This window comes from Salmo trutta, chromosome 7 (genome assembly GCF_901001165.1).
Source record: "Salmo trutta chromosome 7, fSalTru1.1, whole genome shotgun sequence".
Taxonomy (NCBI): domain Eukaryota; kingdom Metazoa; phylum Chordata; class Actinopteri; order Salmoniformes; family Salmonidae; genus Salmo; species Salmo trutta.
This window is the reverse complement of record NC_042963.1, coordinates 33314575-33334640: the sequence shown is the minus strand read 5'-3', so window position 1 is coordinate 33334640 and position 20066 is coordinate 33314575. Positions and strand designations below refer to the sequence as shown.

The following is a 20066-nucleotide window of genomic DNA, read 5'->3' as shown; positions in this document are numbered from 1 at the left end:
GAGAGAGAGGGACATAGAAATAGAGAGGGGAGATAGGGAGATAGAAATAGAGAGAGAGGGACATAGAAATAGAGAGGGGAGAGGGAAATAGAAATAGAGAGAGAGGGACATAGAAATAGAGAGGGGAGAGGGAAATAGAAATAGAGAGAGAGGGACATAGAAATAGAGAGGGGAGAGGGACATAGAAATAGAGAGAGAGGGACATAGAAATAGAGAGAGAGGGACATAGAAATAGAGAGCGAGAGGGGGACAGAAATAGAGAAGGGGAGGGGGAGATAGAAATAGAAAGGGGGAGAGAGTGAGATAGAGGGAGATAGAAATAGAAAGGGGGATAGAGTGAGATAGAGGGAGATAGAAATAGAGAGAAAGGGAGATAGAGGGAGATAGAGATGTGATGTGTCCTTGAGACATAGTGGTGTCATAGTGACCCTGCACACCTGACGGTAACAATGCCTAGCCGCGGGAAATAGCGGTTCACCGCTGGAGCTAATTAACAGCATCACCACGGTAACAGTCACCGCCACATCAACAGAGAGACCGCACTGGCTTGTGTGTGTATGTGTGTGCTTTCTCCTGATGCTTTTGCAGTGTTTTCAAGTTAAGATAGTTGAGGTGAATTTCAGTCAGCATGTAGAGTTTCAGTCTTTAGAAAAGGAGGTAAGAACCTGGACATCAATCTCTGTTCACACCGACATTCAGCTGTCAATATGAGATTGATTTGACTGGATGGAAGGATATGTTGTCAGGTATAAAGGTAGATGACAGCTCAGTATATACATGACAACTGATGTCATCTTATGAAACTGACTTAATAAGTCAGACACACACACACAATCACACGCACACACACGTCCAAATGTAAGTGTTAGCAGCAGGACAAATGAGACTACACACAGCCATCTGGGCAAGAGGAACACTCTCCTACTTCTCACCTTACACTCTCCTCTCCTCTCCTACTTCTCACCTTACACTCTCCTCTCCTCTCCTCTCCTACTTCTCACCTTACACTCTCCTCTCCTCTCCTCTCCTACTTCTCACCTTACACTCTCCTCTCCTCTCCTACTTCTCACCTTACACTCTCCTCTCCTCTCCTCTCCTACTTCTCACCTTACACTCTCCTCTCCTCTCCTACTTCTCACCTTACACTCTCCTCTCCTCTCCTCTCCTACTTCTCACCTTACACTCTCCTCTCCTCTCCTACTTCTCACCTTACACTCTCCTCTCCTCTCCTCTCCTACTTCTCACCTTACACTCTCCTCTCCTCTCCTCTCCTACTTCTCACCTTACACTCTCCTCTCCTCTCCTACTTCTCACCTTACACTCTCCTCTCCTCTCCTACTTCTCACCTTACACTCTCCTCTCCTCTCCTCTCCTCTCCTACTTCTCACCTTACACTCTCCTCTCCTCTCCTACTTCTCACCTTACACTCTCCTCTCCTCTCCTCTCCTACTTCTCACCTTACACTCTCCTCTCCTCTCCTACTTCTCACCTTACACTCTCCTCTCCTCTCCTACTTCTCACCTTACACTCTCCTCTCCTCTCCTACTTCTCACCTTACACTCTCCTCTCCTCTCCTACTTCTCACCTTACACTCTCCTCTCCTCTCCTACTTCTCACCTTACACTCTCCTCTCCTCTCCTACTTCTCACCTTACACTCTCCTCTCCTCTCCTCTCCTACTTCTCACCTTACACTCTCCTCTCCTCTCCTCTCCTACTTCTCACCTTACACTCTCCTCTCCTACTTCTCACCTCTCCTCTCCTTTCCTCTCCTCTCCTTTCCTCTCCTTTCCTCTGTTGCTCCCTCTTCCTTTTTGTCCTCAATCATTTACCGCTTTTCTCTCCTCCTTTTAGCCCCCTCCCCTTCAACTCTGTTTCTCTTTTTCTCTCTTCCTCCTTCTGCCATTCCCTTCTCTTCCTCTCCTCTCCCATTCTTCTCTGTCCATCTCATGTAAGTCACAGGTGAAGGGTGTGTTTACGTGCCTGTGTGCAAGAGTGTGTATGTCTGTGTACGTGTCTCTGTGTGTGTGTGTGTGTGTGTGTGTGTGTGTGTGTGTGTGTCTTCGAGAGAGCGCGAGAGAGCGAGCCCCCTGGGCTGTCACTGAAGGTGACCTGTGGTCCGTGACCTGTGAGGCCAACTTTATTAAAATGAATGTTGAGGAGAGGCCTAGTCCTGACAGCAGCATAATTACATGGAGGAGCTGAACAGCACTAATTTATTCACACCGCATTCAACCGGCCAGCAGCACAGAGAGGGGTTAGCACTGACACACACACTCACAGGAGCTCGGGAATACGTGCGCACACACACAGACACCGGAGCACATGAACACACACAGGAGCATGGGAGTCTGCAGTGTGTGCGTGTGATGAAATGAATGCAGGCGAGGCTGTGGGTTGTTTCAGAGGACTGTAGACCTGAGGGGAGTGGTGTTGGGCAGAACAGGAACTATTTAGTCTCTGTGTTCTGTGGTGACTGCTACTCTAAATGCAAAGCTTTCTGCTTACTGCCTGTCATCACTTAATCCCAACACCAAAACCCTACGCTCGCCACACTGTACCACACACACACACACACGCAGTACCAACCCAGCAATGCCATTACACAGTCACAACCACACAGTGGGGCCCAGACCCAGTGCCCTCATTACTCTGGTGAAAAGGTGTTAAGTAGTTAGACAAGCTCTACTAGTCATATGGTATTATACTGTCAGAGCAGGGCCACGCAGCACACACACACACACACACACACAGAGACACAGACTGGAGGGGAAAGGGAGAGAGCGAAGGGAAAAGGAGGAGAGAGAAAGGGAGGGATATAAGTATGTTCGGGTAACCGTGATGACCAAGGGCACACTGATCGGTCCTGTTAACAGAACTCTGGACACTCATAATGTTACTGCTAGTTTCTTTACTGTGTGTGTGTGTGTGTGTGTGTGTGTGTGTGTGTGTGTGTGTGTGTGTGTGTGTGTGTGTGTGTGTGTGTGTGTGTGTGTGTGTGTGTGTGTGTGTGTGTGTGTGTGTGTGTGTGTGTGTGTGTGTGTGTGTGAGAGATAATGGCTGTGCTAGTTGCTCTCCTGTGAAAATGACACGTCCCTCTGCCAAATTAATATAATTACTAGCAGAATTTAATGGGCCAGATCTGCCTCCTTATTTAAACCAGAGCACCCCTCTGACGACCTCCAGCTAGAGAACTTACGGAGGAGGAAGGAAGGAAAGAGATGGAGGGAGGGAGAATGGAGAGAAGGAATCCATTTCTTCTGGATTAAAACGTTTAATTTATAATATCTACTATAACATCAATATTATTGTCATCCAAATAGCCTGGTGGTTTCCTCTATTGTTGATACTTTCGATATCAATTCATATTCCATCATACAACTGGCATATTGTCCATTGCTTGACAGTCTGAATGCATATACATAGTTGAATAAATCCTCATCCCATCCGTATTGTTGCTTGTTGTTCATTGTGACTATGTTCCATTTCCAAATGGACCAATAGGCTGTAGTTACCATAACAATGAGACAGAATGACTTGATTGAGATGGGTGTATTCTGATGCTTTTGCCTTCTGGATCTCTGGTCCAAATACAATTACAGTGCCTTCAGAAAGTATTCACACCCCTTGACTTTTTCCACATTTTGTTGTGTTACAGCCTGAATTTAAAATTGACAAAATATATTTTTTTTGTGACTGGCCAACACACAATACCCCATAATGTCAAAGTGATTTTTTATTTATTTCGATTTTTTAACAAATGTATTAAAAATAAAAAGCTGAAATGTGTTGTTATGGCAAGCCTAAATAACTTGTGTTTAACATGATTTTTGAATGACTACCTCATATTTTCACCCCACGCATACAATTATCTGTAAGGTGCCTCAGTCGAGCAGTGAATTTCAAACACAGATTCAACCACAAAGACCAGGGAGGTTTTGGTAGATGGGTAAAAATAAAAAAGCTGACATTGAATATCCATTTGAGCATGGTGAAGTTATTCATTACTAATTACACTTTGGATGGTGTATCATTACAAACAGTCACTACGAAGATACAGGCATCCTTCCAAACTCAGTTGCCAGAGAGGAAGGAAACCACTCAGGGATTTCACCATGAGGCCAATGGTGATTTTAAATGCTGTGATAGGAGAAAACTAAGGATGGATCAACAACATTGTTGTTACTCTACAATACTAACCTAATTGACAGAGTGAAATCGAAGCCTTTACAGAGTACAAATATTCCAAAACATGTATCCTGTTTGCGACAAGGCACTAAAGTAATACTGCAAAAAATGTGGCAACGCAATTAACTTTTTGTCCTGAATACAAAGTGTTATGTTTGGGGCAAATCCAATACAACACATTACTAAGTACTACTCTCCATATTTTCAAGCATAGTGGCGGCTGCATCATGTTATGGATATGCTTGTAATCGTTAAGGGCTTGGGAGTTGTTCAGGATAAAAAATGTACGGAATGGAGCTAAGCACCCGCAAAATCTGCACTTGAGTTGCTTTCCAAGAAGACAGTTCCTGAGTGGCTGAGTTACAGTTTTGACTTAAAACTGCTTGTAAATTTCAAGACTTGAAAATGGTTATCAGCTGTAATCGCTGCCAAAGGTGATGTATTGACTCAGTGTTGTGAATACTTATGTAAATTAGATATTTCTGTATTTCATTTTCAATACATTTGTGAATATTTCAAAAATCCTGTTTTCACATTGTTATCATGGGTTCAATTCAGGCTGTAACAACCAAATGTGGAATAAGTCAAGGGGTATGAATACTTTCTGAAGGCACTGAATATCCTACTCCTATAGAGAGAGTAAGTGAATGAAGTGAGAACGGGAGAGAGAGAGACGCATATGTGTCTTTTTGTCCAGCAATACTTTTTGTGGAAGGTACTACGCTACTTTGGCTGTTTTTGTATCGTGTGCTATCAGTCAGAAGCATTCGATTTTGCAATCGCAAGCATCATTTTGGATATAAACTGTTTTCACTACACGGTGTAGCCTAAAACATCAATATGACCATTTGATAAAGCGCCGCTGCCCTAAATAGTGGACCTTCTCATTGACTAAGCAAGACTTTTGTCCCGCTGATGGCCCCTAAGGGGTCGATGGGTTTCTTATTATATTCATAATTGATTACAATTAAGCTTTCAGTGTATCAGCCGGCTGTGACTAGGAGACCCGTGAGGCGACGCACAATTGGCCCAGCATCGTCCAGGTTAGGGGAGGGTTTGGCCGGCCTGGATTTCCTTGTCCCATCGCGCTCTAGCGACTCCTTGTGGCGGACTGGGTGCCAGCAAGCTGACTGCGGTTGCCAGCTGGACAGTGTTTCCTCCAACACATTGGTGCGACTGGCTTCCGGGTTAAGCGAGCAGTGTGTCAAGAAGCAGTGCGGCTTGGCAGGGTCGTGTTTCGGAGGACGCATGGCTCTCTACCTTCGCCTCTCCAGAGTCCGTAGGGGAGTTGCAGCGATGGGACAAGACTGTAATTACCAATGGGATAGCATGACATTTGGGAGAATTTTTTTTGTAAAAGTACCAAAAAATTATTTAAAAAAAAATAATTTAACTTTCAGAACATTCACACCTAGCCTGCTGGCCAATCAGCTCCCAGTCATCTGGACACTTTCCAAGCTATGCAGTGCAGGTCAGTCACATTTCCTTCTCCTTTTCATACAACTGATAGCCTATTGATACAGAGTTTTACATAGGCTGTTGGTGCCGATCACTATAGCCTAATTTAATTTTTTTATTTCACCTTTATTTAACCAGGTAGGCTAGTTGAGAACAAGTTCTCATTTACAACTGCGACTTGGCCAAGATAAAGCAAAGCAGTGCGACAAAAACAACAACACAGAGTTACACATGGAATAAACAAGCGTACAGTCAATAACACAATAGAAAAAAGAAAGTCTATATACAGTGTGTGCAAATGGCGTGAGGAGGTAAGGCAATAAATAGGCCATAGTAGCTAAGTAATTACAATTTTGCAAATTAATACTGGAGTGATGATGTGCAAGTAGAGATACTGATGTGCAAAAGAGCAGAAAAGTAAATAAGAACAATATGGGGATGAGGTAGGTAGATTGGATGGGCTATTTACAGATGGGCTATGTACAGCTGCAGCTGCTCAGATAGTTGATGTTTAAAGTTAGTGAGGGAAATATAAGTCTCCAGCTTCAGCCATTTTTGCAATTCCTTCCAGTCATTGGCAGCAGAGAACTGGAAGGAAAGGCAGCCAAAGGAGGTGTTGGCTTTGGGGATGACCAGTGAGATATACCTGGAGGAGCGCGTGCTACGGGTGGGTGTTGTTATCGTGACCAGTGAGCTGAGATAAGGTGGAGCTTTACCTAGCATAGACTTATAGATGACCTGGAGCCAGTGGGTCTGGCGACGAATATGTAGCGAGGGCCAGCCAACTAGAGCATACAGGTCGCAGTGGTGGGTGGTATTTGGGGCTTTGGTGACAAAACGGATGGCACTGTGATAGATCGCATCCAGTTTGCTGAGTAGAGTGTTGGAGGCTATTTTGTAAATGACATCGCCAAAGTCAAGGATCAGTAGAATAGTCAGTTTTACGAGGGTATGTTTGGCAGCGTGAGTGAAGGAGGATTTGTTGCGAAATAGGAAGCCGATTCTAGATTTAACCGTCCAGAGTAGTGATGCTAGTCGGGCGGGCGGGTGCGGGCAGCGAACGGTTGAAAAGCATGCATTTAGTTTTACTAGCGTTTACGAATAGTTGGAGGCCACGGAAGGAGTGTTGTATGGCATTGAAGCTCGTTTGGAGGTTTGTTAACACAGTGTCCAAAGAAGGGCCAGATGTATACAGAATGGTGTCATCTGCATAGAGGTGGATCAGGGAATCACCCGCAGCAAGAGTGACATCGTTGATATATACAGAGAATAGAGTCGGCCCGAGAATTTAACTCTGTGGTACCCCTATAGAGACTGCCAGTCCAGACAACAGACCCTCCGATTTGACACACTGATCTCTGTCTGAGAAGTAGTTGGTGAACCAGGCGAGGCAGTCATTTGAGAAACCAAGGCTGTTGAGTCTGTCGATAAGAATACGGTGATTGACAGAGTCGAAAGCCTTGGCCAGGTCGATGAAGACGGCTGCACAGTACTGTCTTTTATCGATGGAGGTTATGATATTGTTTTGGACCTTGAGCGTGGCTGAGGTCCATTCGAAATGGTCGGTGATCTGTTTATCAACTTGGCTTTCGAAGACTTTAGAAAGGCAGGGCAGGATGGATATAGGTCCATAACAGTTTGGGTCTAGAGTGTCACCCCCTTTGAAGAGGGTGATGACCTCGGCAGCTTTCCAATCTTTAGCGATCTCGGACGATACGAAAGAGAGGTTGAACAGACTGGTAATAGGGGTTGCAACAATGGCGGCGGATAATTTTAGAAAGAGAGGGGTTGGGGTAGCCAGGAGGAAAGCATGGCCAGCCGTAGAGAAATGCTTATTGAAATTCTCGATTATCGTGGATTTATCGGTGGTGACATTATTACCTAGCCTCAGTGCAGTGGGCAGCTGGGAGGAGGTGCTCTTGTTCTCCATGGACTTTACAGTGTCCCAGAACGTTTTGGAGTTAGAGCTACAGGATGCAAATTTCTGTTTGAAAAAGCTAGCCTTTGCTTTCCTGACTGACTGTGTGTATTGGTTCCTGACTTCCCTGAACAGTTGCATATCACGGGGACTATCCGATGCTATTGCAGTCCGCCACAGGATGTTTTTGTGCTGGTCGAGGGCAGTCAGGTCTGGAGTGAACCAAGGGCTATATCTGTTCTTAGTTCTACATTTTTTGAAAGGGGCATGCTTATTTAAGATGGTGAGGAAATTACTTTTAAAGAACGAGCAGGCATCCTCGACTGACGGGATGAGGTCCATATCCTTCCAGGTTACCCGGGTCAGGTCGATTAGAAAGGCCTGCTCGCAGAAGTGTTTTAGGGAGCGTTTGACAGTGATGAGGGGTGGGCGTTTAAACGCTGACCCGTAGCGAATGCAGGCAATGAGGCAGTGATCGCTGAGATCCTGATTGAAAACAGCAGAGGTGTATTTGGAGGGCAAGTTGGTCAGGATAATATCTATAAGGGTGCCCATGTTTACGGATTTAGGGTTGTACCTGGTGGGTTCCTTGATAATTTGTGTGAGATTGAGGGCATCTAGCTTAGATTGTAGGATGGCCGGGGTGTTAAGCATATCTCAGTTTAGGTCACCTACAGAACGAACTCTGAAGCTAGATGGGGGGCAATCAATTCACATATGGTGGCCAGAGCATATCTGGGAGCTGAGGGGGGTCTATAACAGGCGGCAACAGTGAGTGACTTATTTCTGGAGAGATTCATTTTTAAAATTAGAAGCTCGAACTGTTTGGGCATAGACCTGGAAAGTATGACAGAACTTTGCAGGCTATCTCTGCAACTCCTCCCCCTTTGGCAGTTCTATCTTGACGGAAAATGTTGTATTTGGGGATGGAAATCTCAGAATTTTTGGTGGCCTTCCTATGCCAGGATTCAGACACGGCAAGGACATCAGGGTTGGTGGAGTGTGCTAAAGCAGTGAGTAAAACAAACTTAGGGAGGAGGCTTCTGACGTTAACATGCTCCTCCAATGGATGGAAAGATTTAGTGTGCTGCCGACAAACAGCGGTGTAGAATCTCTAGCTTATCCTAAAAAACTCATCATCACGTGCTGAAAATGAATGCTAAAACAATTCCTTGGGCTGAAAATGATTGAATCTGCACAGTGCCTTGCTAAAGCCAATATTGATGTTTGAGTAGGCTGTAGGGCTACTTTTCAAGGAAATATCATTTTATTATATTGATAATTAGATTCAATAGAGCAAATTGAAAGAAAATGCATTATTACAAGGTTGAAATAACTTCTCTTCCCGTTTATTCTATTAAATATGTGTATGTTTTTAGTTAATTCATGTATTAGTAGACTTATGGATATCATTTTCAAGTTATTCACCCAATCCTGTTTTATTTATGCTGTCTAAAGGGAAGGCAACGAATGCAGTGCATGTGAAATCTCACTGTAATAAGGCTAGACGGCTAGAGGGCTGTTTTTAGATCAGGTTTAAACCAGTTTCCCGCCGAGCCACAGCCAGCCATTCTCTGACCAATGTGTTTACATGCTTAATAGTGAGAGAGCGCGCACAGCAATTCCACGAAGGAGCAGCGTTGGCGCTAAAATCAAACGCGTTGCGGCACTGCTTAGGAGAGAGGTGAGGAAGAGTGGGTTGGAGAGGAAGTGAGAAAGAGAAAGATGGAGATAGATGAAAGGAGAATGTGGGGATGAGAGGGAGTGAGATGGAGAAAGATGAAATGAGAAAGTGGGAGAGGGAGAAAGATTAGAAGAGAAAGTAAGGAGGAGTGAATGGGAGTGACTGGGAGTGACTGGGAGTGACAGAGAGAAAGAGATCACGCCCAATAAAGCGTCCAGTCCTCTTCTTGTTTAATGCAGCTGTTTTATAGTCCTACATGCCCCCATAGTCCCACTATATAGAGAGACTCCTATTCTCCCATTCAGACCAGGCCTTTTAATCTCCTCCCTGTGCCAGAACCCCTCTCTCTTTACTGCCCCTCTTTAATGAAGAGCTGTCCAATAAGGCCTTTTATTGTGTTAGCATATGTTGCTTTTATTAGGGGACAATAATTAGCTGGAGCCCATCACCTCACAAGTCCTATCCCAAGATAAAGAGGAGATAGTTTCACAGTTGCTGCCCAAGTCCTTCTCATTCCCATCGTTTTCCCCTTGAATGATTCTTCTCCTAACATGTCCTCTCTTTATCCTCTCCTCCTTCCTTTCTTTCTCTCCTCTTGTCACCCACTCCCTTGTCGACTCATCCCTTCATCCCCTTCTTCCCTTCTCTTTTCTCATCCTTACCTCCTTTTGTTCACCCCCCCCCCACACACACACACACACACACATTGCAGAAGTTGGAGGTGAGGCAGAGATGGTGGAGTGTGGTGAACAGAGAGGTTAGATGTATGATATAGCGGTATCGGGGATTGAAAGTGTACACTCTCTCCATTCTCAAATCAATCAAATCATATCAAAGTTTATTTGTCACGTGTGCCGAATACAACAGGTATTCACCTTACTGTGAAATGCTTACTTACAGGCTCTAACCAATAGTGCAAAAAAAGTATTAGGTGAACAATAACATTCTCTATCCTAATGTTCTTCAGATGGAGAGATGTGATGTGGGGACAGGGGGGACCAGGGTTAGGTGTGTGGTCTCCATTCTCTATCCTAATGTTCTTCAGATGGAGAGATGTGATGTAGGGACAGGGGGAACCAGGGTTAGGTGTGTGGTCTCCATTCTCTATCCTAATGTTCTTCAGATGGAGAGATGTGATGTGGGGACAGGGGGGACCAGGGTTAGGTGTGTGGTCTCCATTCTCTATCCTAATGTTCTTCAGATGGAGAGATGTGATGTGGGGACAGGGGGGACCAGGGTTAGGTGTGTGGTCTCTCCATTCTCTATCCTAATGTTCTTCAGATGGAGAGATGTGATGTGGGGACAGGGGGACCAGGGTTAGGTGTGTGGTCTCCATTCTCTATCCTAATGTTCTTCAGATGGAGAGATGTGATGTGGGGACAGGGGGGACCAGGGTTAGGTGTGTGGTCTCTCCATTCTCTATCCTAATGTTCTTCAGATAGAGAGATGTGATGTGGGGACAGGGGGGACCAGGGTTAGGTGTGTGGTCTCCATTCTCTATCCTAATGTTCTTCAGATGGAGAGATGTGATGTGGGGACAGGGGGGGACCAGGGTTAGGTGTGTGGTCTCTCCATTCTCTATCCTAATGTTCTTCAGATGGAGAGATGTGATGTGGGGACAGGGGACAGGGGGGAACCAGGGTTAGGTGTGTGGTCTCCATTCTCTATCCTAATGTTCTTCAGATGGAGAGATGTGATGTGGGGACAGGGGGGACCAGGGTTAGGTGTGTGGTCTCTCCATTCTCTATCCTAATGTTCTTCAGATGGAGAGATGTGATGTGGGGACAGGGGGCAACCAGGGTTAGGTGTGTGGTCTCCATTCTCTATCCTAATGTTCTTCAGATGGAGAGATGTGATGTGGGGACAGGGGGGACCAGGGTTAGGTGTGTGGTCTCCATTCTCTATCCTAATGTTCTTCAGATGGAGAGATGTGATGTGGGGACAGGGGGGACCAGGGTTAGGTGTGTGGTCTCCATTCTCTATCCTAATGTTCTTCAGATGGAGAGATGTGATGTGGAGACAGGGGGGACCAGGGTTAGGTGTGTGGTCTCTCCATTCTCTATCCTAATGTTCTTCAGATGGAGAGATGTGATGTGGGGACAGGGGGGGACCAGGGTTAGGTGTGTGGTCTCCATTCTCTATCCTAATGTTCTTCAGATGGAGAGATGTGATGTGGAGACAGGGGGGACCAGGGTTAGGTGTGTGGTCTCCATTCTCTATCCTAATGTTCTTCAGATGGAGAGATGTGATGTGGAGACAGGGGGAACCAGGGTTAGGTGTGTGGTCTCTCCATTCTCTATCCTAATGTTCTTCAGATAGAGAGATGTGATGTGGGGACAGGGGGGACCAGGGTTAGGTGTGTGGTCTCTCCATCCTGTCCCTAATGCCCCTCAGGGGAGCAGGCCGCCCAGTTCCCTGTATTACCCAGAAGGCCTAGGGGCTAATGATGGCTTTTTAATAGAATGTAATACATACTGAGGAGCAGAGGCCAGTGCCTTAGAGGGCTCTCCCATTAGAATGGCAAGAACAGCATTATACGTGTGTGTGTGTGTGTGTGTGTGTGTGTGTGTGTTTGTGGAGGGGGGGCTGAGGTTACGGGGGTGACTGTGGAGTCATGAGGGTGAACATTGTGTTGTTTTTAGAGGTGTGCTGGTGTGTTTGTGGTGTTAATCCCTCTCCTTCCGGTTGATTGGTTAGGCTGAATGGAGGGCCAGTCCGTTTATCTGAGTGGACCACGTTACCCAGGATTCCCCTCACATCTGGGCTGGGCACGCTTAGATGGGCTGTCGGCTCGCAGAGGCTAGCGCCGCTGAGGGCTAGTATAAACATACACTCTCTCTCTCTCCTCTCTCTTTCTCTCACTCTCACTCGCTCTGTCGCTCTCTATTACACAAACATGGGCCAGAGACAAGCCAGCAGACGTGTTGTTGTTACAATGATCATTTATTAAATGTGAAATATCTTTAGCACAGATTCAAAATCAGATACTTCCATCTATTGTGAACACCATGGGGTTGGAAATAAACATTCCTAAATGATCAACAAAAGCACAAAGTCCTGTTGGAGTCCCATCTTCTCCATCGTGGCATCACCTTCATGTGAGACTGTTAGTTCAGACAGACTGGGTCCTAGAGCTGAGGCAAGTCTCTTTTACTGCTTATACTATCCTCTGTGATCATCCTATCATATAAGCTTGTTATATAGCCTAGTTCCAATTCTAGTTCCTTAAAACAGAACACTGCTAAATCCCAATCAGTGTCCCCCTGTGTGTGTTGCCAGGGCCAGTTATGTCTGCTCTCGTCACAACAAGAGAGGACTATGCTGCCCTGTGACAGATGTGGACAGACTCTTAACGAGGCTTTAGTTGTTAACACACAGGTTGCCTCTCTGCTTTGCCTCAACCCTTCACACACCAAGACACCTGAACAGAACCTTGACCAGAGTGGTTTAACCACATTCAGAATGACAGAACACATTCAGAACGACAGGTAAAGGAACAGAAGTGAACCACCCACAAGAGTAAGAAAACTGTAAGACTTTACACTTTGTCCAGGATGTCATCGTCTGACATATTGGTTCTTTTTTATTATTCTCTTTTTATTTGACTTGTTCATAGATCATTTTCAGCACATGCCATATGAGAAGTTTGGGATTATAAAAGTACCTGAAAGAAGTGCTAGAGTGTCAGCATGCATAGCTGTTTGCTATTTACATGTTCCTTTGTACAGGACAGGACGGGCTGGGCCAAGAACAGACTGGGTGTATTTACAGGTCAATGTCATAAATACACCCGTCTGGGAAAAGGGTCACGCATATTATCAGAGAACACTCGTATGACAGAATGACAGAGCCCAACCTTGATGAGGCAGAAACAAAACAGTTTTTTTTCTCTTTCTGGTACATTAGTCCTATGCTAACAAATAGCACAATGGATCATATAGTATTGCTGTACAGTACAAGCACAGAGTGATTAGACATGGTTAGAGATCACCACGGTAACATGTTATACTATCAAAACAACGCCGAACAACTCTGAGATACAGTATAGTTACCCTGTAATGATTCAACACCAATATCTCCCTTCTCTCTGACCTTGCTTTTCAATACATTGAAGAGTGGCTGTTCAACAGTTAAATATTGCAGAATACTTTCCAAAGTACATTTGAAATATTTTCATTCTGTTGAAAATTGGAAGACATAAATGTGATCCGGCACTATTTTCCAGAGCAGTGATGGTCCAGGCCAGACATGGTCAGGTTATTGCTGCTGATCTAGGGCCTGTTTATTGCAGCTCTTAAAGCATAGAGATTGCAGATTTTGGGTTTGTGTGTTGAAGTGGTCTGGAAGAGATCTTGTTGGCTAGGACCCTGCTACTTCGCTTTGTCACATTTCTACTATATTGCTGAAGTGACGGTGAAAGTGTTTTCCTTTCCCTTTTAGTTCTGGTGATTTATGGGATGTCTCAGGGACAGTTGCTTTGGCTTACACTCAATTAACCCTTTCCTCTCCACCCACCAGTGTGTGGTGCTCAGTTCTGTCTGATAGGAACATAACATACCAACCCCAAGAAAACCAGTCATTTCTCTCTGTCAACTCTGTAAAACTATGTATATCAGAATCAGGATTTACATTGACAAATACTAGTACACAAACAGAAAGAGCCATTGGTTGGTCGACACCTAAAATGTACAGTTATTATTTATAATGTACATGATTATACACATCTGTTGGGCTACTGTACATGTCAGGAGGGATTGTGTGTGTGTGTGTGTGTGTGTGTGTGTGTGTGTGTGTGTGTGTGTGTGTGTGTGTGTGTGTGTGTGTGTGTGTGTGTGTGCGCATGTCTCCAGCCCAGCCCATTTCCCTTCTTCTCTCTATGTCTCTCTGATAGATAGTGGTGGTGGGTGGTTCTGCATGTTAATGTCTAGCATGCTAATCTCATCAGGCTTATCTCTTACACGGGTAAAAAGGTCATGTAGTGGGAGGGCCGAGCTGAACACCAAGAAGATAACACACACACACACTCTCTCCCTCGCTCTTTCTCCCTCTCTCTCCTTCTGCTGTGTACATATCTCGTTGTCTCTCAGACAGAATTCCCTGCTGTGCAGTAGAGCTGCGTTCTCAGATCAGGTGTAAATCATTCCAATGTATTGATGGACCACCTTTCACCTAAAACAGAGATGACCCTGGAAGTAGAGTAAGATGAGCAGGCAGGTAAATATATTGCATCTTCCAGTGAGTTTGTGTCTACGTTCTAAAGCACGTAACTAAGGGTGACTGGTTAGCTAAATGATCTGACACCCTGCTTCTGAACTGTGTATATGTGGGTCTGGGTGTGTCTCTTAGACACTGAGTGACATGTGTGAGCCTTTGATATGCCAGTCCTATGAGGTGTGTAGAGTTATCAGTGTGCTGGCAGGGAGGGAGACAGCAGAGAGATGCAGTTGCTTCATCAATCTGCCGCTGCTACTACCAGCACTGAGAAGGAAGTTTGATTAGTGTGTCTGTATTGCTCAATGAGAGAGTCTACTGTATGTCTGTGTATGTGTGCATGCACTTTATTCTGTGACTGTGTGTGACTGTGTGAGACTGTGTGTACATGTGTGTGACTGTGTGAGACTGTGTGTACATGTGTGTGACTGTTTGTACATGTGTGTGACTGTGTGTACATGTGTGACTGTGTGAGACTGTGTGTACATGTGTGTGACTGTGTGTACATGTGTGAGACTGTGTGTGCATGTGTGAGACTGTGTGTACATGTGTGTGACTGTGTGTGACTGTGTGTACATGTGTGTGACTGTGTGTACATGTGTGTACATGTGTGTGACTGTGTGTACATGTGTGTGACTGTGTGTACATGTGTGAGACTGTGTGTACATGTGTGTGACTGTGTGTACATGTGTGTGACTGTGTGTACATGTGTGTGACTGTGTGTACATGTGCGAGACTGTGTGTGACTGTGTGTGACTGTGTGTACATGTGCGAGACTGTGTGTACATGTGTGTACATGTGCGAGACTGTGTGTGACTGTGTGTACATTGTGTGACTGTGTGTACATTGTGTGACTGTGTGTGTTGCTAGATCTTAATGACAGCCAGTGTGTGTGTGCTGGAACAGTTCTGGTATATTTCCGTATGTGTGTCTCCCTGTATTAGCCTCTGCCAGCTTGGGCTGCAGATGCTCAAATGAGCCTCAATGAGGCTGTGCCTTTGAAGTGTGTGTGTGTGTGTGTGTGTTTGTGTACAGACCTTTGCTGCTCTGCCAGTGCACTGTACTAAACTGCTCTGCAGTCTCTCATCAGTCCTCTCCCCCAGTCTCATTTGTAGATAAAGAGCAGTTAGCCAGAGAGAAGTATTTCATGTGTCTATAGAAGTCAGCTCCAGAACAGTCTCCTGTCTTCTCATAACGTCACAGCAGTTTTTAGCCAGCAGAAGTTTTTAACCAGCAGCAGGGCTACATGAAAGATCCTCTGAGCGACTGAATTCTGGCTGTAATACTCTCTGATGTCAGTTTCTTCCTCTCTCTGTTTCAAACGCTGTGGAATCGCACTCCCTCTCTCCCTCTCTCCCTCTCTCCCTCTCTCCCTCTCTCCCTCTCTCCCTCTCTCCCTCTCTCCCTCTCTCCGCTCCTAATTACTGACTGTGCCGGCTGGTGCTGCATTAGGGAGGCATGTCTCAGTACAGTGTGACTACAGACTACTGTAAACTGGATTTGAGATGTTAAACTGAGAAATCCAGCTTCTGAGTAGTCATTTCCCACTCAATTAGAGGGTGTAGGGTAGAGAGTCTAACAGGCTGTCTGCTCTCTAGGTTTCTTAGAAAGAGAAGAGAGAAAGGAGTGGGGTTTGCGAGCGTGTGCATGCCTGTACTATATATGATGTGTGTGTACAAGAGCACTATTCTCATCATATCACTCTTTAGTGGTGTATCTCACTCTTTACTGTGGCAAACAGTATATACTCCAATGTTTACTGTTTAGGACCGTTGCTCTCTACTCTACAGTCTGACTTCCCTCATGAACCCCTAGATGATGTGAACATGTACAGATGTGTAATCATGGTATAGATACTATATGTTCCCTTATAGAGAGTTTACAGAACCCTCTGGCTCCCCACTCCCAATGAGAAGAGCTGCTCCCTCCTTCCCAGTCTAGAACACCGTGGGCCACATCCTCTGTCCAGAAAACAGCCCTCGCAGTGTGCAAACTTCCACAAAACAACTACAAAATATTGCAGCTGTAGAAATATCAAGTGCAACATATTTTGGGTGTGTTTTACTTCAAATCTGGATGAACAGTCGCCACCTTCCCACAGTTATTGTGGTATTCTACAGAGATCGTGTTGTTTTGTGGACAGACAGTGTTGTCCCTGGTCTGTGTATTTACCACATTTCCATAAGTATGCACTCTGTGGAGCGTCAACAGTCCTGTATACACACAATATAGAAATATATATATGTACTGTACCAGTCAAAAGTTTGGACACACCTACTCATTCCAGGGTTTCTCTTTATTTGTACTATTTTCTACATTGTAGAATAAGATGGGAAGACATCAACACTATGAAATAACACATATGGAATCATGTAGTAACCAAAAAAGTGTTAAACAAATCAAAATATTTTTTAGATTTGAGATTCTTCAAAGTAGCCACCCTTTGCCTTGATGACAGCTTTGCACACTCTTGGCATTCTCTCAACCAGCTTCATGAGGTAGTCACCTGGAATGCATTTCAATTAACAGGTGTGCCTTGTTAAAAGGACATTTGTCGATTTTGTTTCCTTCTTAATGCGTTTGAGCCAATCAGTTGTTTTGTGATAAGGTAGGGTAAAAGACCAAGTCCATATTTTGGCTAGAACATTTCAAATAAGCAGTGAGAAACGACAGTCCATCATTACTTTAAGACATGAAGGTCAGTCAATCCAGAACATATCAAGAACTTTGAAAGTTTCTTCAAGTGCAGTCGCAAAAACATTAAGCGCTATGATGAAACTGGCTCTCATGAGGACCACCACTGGAAAGGAAGACCCAGAGTTACCTCTGCTGCAGAGGATAAGTTCATTAGAGTTAACTGCACCTCAGATTGCAGCCCAAATAAATGCTTCACAGAGTTCAAGTAACAGACACATCTCAACATCAACTGTTCAGAGGAGACTGTGTGAATCAGACCTTCATGGTCGAATTGTTGCAAAGAAACCACTACTAAAGGACACCAATAAGAAGAAGAGACTTGCTTGGGCCAAGAAACACAAGCAATTGACATTAGACCTGTGGAAATCTGTACTTTGGTCTGATGAGTCCAAATTTTAGATTTTTGGTTCCAAGGGCTGTGTAGGTGAACGGATGATCTCCGCATGTGTGGTTCCCACAGTGAAGCATGTAGGAGGAGTGTGATGGTGTGGGGGTGCTTTGCTGGCGACACTGTCTGTGATTTATATAGCATTCAAAGCACACTTAACCAGCATGGCTACCACAGTATTCTGCAGTGATACGCCATCCCATCTGGTTTGTGCTTAGTGGGACTATCATTTGTTTTTCAACAGGACAATGACCCAAAACACACCTCCAGGCTGTGTAAGGGCAATTTGACCAAGGAGAGTGATGGAGTGCTGCATCAGATTACCTGGCCTCCACAATCACCTGACCTCAACCCAATTGAGATGGTTTGGGATGAGTTGGACCGCAGAGTGAAGGAAAAGCAGCCAACAAGTGCTCAGCATATGTGGGAACTCCTTCAAGACTGTTGGAAAAACATTCCTCATTAAGCTGGTTGAGAGAATGCCAAGAGTGTGCAAAGCTGTCATCAAGTAAAAGAGTGGCTACTTTGAAGAATTTAAAATCTAAAATACATTTTGATTTGTTTAACACTTTTTTGGTTACTACATGATTCTATATGTGTTATTTAATAGTTTTGATGTCTTCACTAATATTATACAATGTAGAAAATAGTAATAAAAAAAAAAATAGTAGGTGTGTCCAAACCTTTGACTGGTACTGTATATAAATATATATCCAGATCCATTGTCCCTATGGTAACACTATCCCATCATTATGGGCTGTGGCAGAGAGGGGTGTCTATGGAGTTTATCCTCTCTGTATCTCTCTTTCTGTCTCTCTCCATTTGCATGGAGTTCCTTGTCTGTCTCATATGGAAGCTCTGGAGGATCATGAGAGATGGTCGCTGAGTCCAGGTGTGTGTATTCCAGTGGAGGTGTCTTGGCAGGATCTTTAGGGTGCCTGGATTTCCTGTGTATCTCTTGGCGGACAAGAGCGTCTCTGTCAGTCTCTCTGACTGTCCCCTCCCACACAGATGATGTTGATCAGTGCTGCTCTGTCTGTCCTCCATGTTGACTGTTGTCTCTCTGTCTCTCTGTCTCCACAGCAACAGGGGGCAGCCACCACAGTGTACTGTGCGGTAGCTCCGGAGCTGGAGGGTCTAGGAGGGATGTACTTCAACAACTGTTTCCGCTGCCTGCCCTCCTCCCAGGCCGAGGACCAGGTCACTGCAGCCAGCCTGTGGGAGCTAAGCGAGCGCCTAGTCTCAGAGAGGCCTACGGGCCTACAGGCCCTCTGATTGACACGCCCACACTGGCTGTCAACAGCCAATCAGGACTGGTGGAGAGAGGAGGGACTAGCCAATCAGGAATGGAGGGAGAGGGAGGAAGTGGGGATGAAAAATGAATATTTGTACATTGAGTGGACTGTAGAAAGCTTTCAAACCATTGAACTGAAACTTTCACTTCACTAAGGGGAGTAAAATACACGTACAAATACACCAGGGTTATTGTGTGCCTCTTTGTGGCAGGGAGAGTTCACCAGTTTCTTATTCCAGCCAAAGTGGGTCTGTGTTTCTCACTCCAGTGTGTTACCAGCTGCAACAGACCCTGTGTGTATCTTCTCTCTGTATCTCCAGTTTCCTCCTGTATATATATATTTTACATGTCTGAGTATGGAGATATGGTCATTGTGCTAGTGTAGGGGGGTTGAAGGGGGATAGGAGAAATAAGGAGGTATAATTGAATGCCTATGTACATATTAGAGCTATGGTGTCATGCCTATATACAGATGTAGTAGCTGTATTCCATATGAGGCCCTATTCACTTCTACTGTCCATTATTTACAGGAACAGCTTTGGGCCTATGTGCTAACGGGAACTCACGCATCATCACCTCTCCCCTCTACGGTGTCTGTCTACAGTTAGACCTCCAACCTACATAATATAACATATAATACTCTACAAAATGCTATTTACAATGTGGTACTGTATCTTTGTCACAAGTCACAATTATGTCTGTAGCTACTGGTGATAGAGAAAGAGAGAATCCAGGAGTTTTAGTAGTTGATCAAACAGGAACTCAGTATTTTCCTTGATGTTTAGTTCTGTTGTCATTTGTTTCTGTGGATAATCTCGTCATGAAAGTGTGCGGTGTTGGGTGACGGGTCCATCTGGACTTCTGTACTGTTGCTTGGTTTCTGGGTGCTTTGGAGATGTGGGGACGTTGTGCTTTGTGGCCGTCTGGTGCCGCGGAATGATGTTGTTAAGAAATCAGCATTCCTCTGTCATGGTTTCTGTAAAGAAAAAGAAGAGGACACATTAAAGACCGTTTCTTACACTATGTGTCTGGACATTTCAATGCTCACACACACACACACACACAGTTGGTAGGATCCTATTCAAAGAAACCAAAACAAATGTACCATAGGGTGTAAGGGTGCAGACTTCGGGGAGAAGGGGGCCAGAAATGGTCTATGAGACTCCTTTATGTGGTCAGTGAGCAGCAGCACACCCTTTGACCTGGAACTATTTTCAACTCAACCCCTCA

At 44.9% G+C, this 20066-nt stretch overlaps 1 protein-coding gene across 1 annotated transcript in view; it reads left to right on the top strand.

Annotated features, from left to right (window-relative positions):
* The window catches only part of wwox (WW domain containing oxidoreductase), a 301658-nt gene extending 281802 nt beyond the window's left edge, over positions 1-19856 (top strand). The window contains exon 9 of the mRNA XM_029758645.1: positions 18626-19856. Coding sequence (XP_029614505.1) covers positions 18626-18817 — 192 coding nt within the window. The 3' untranslated portion in view covers positions 18818-19856. The remainder of the gene's footprint in view (positions 1-18625) is intronic.
* The last annotated feature ends 210 nt before the right edge of the window (positions 19857-20066 follow it).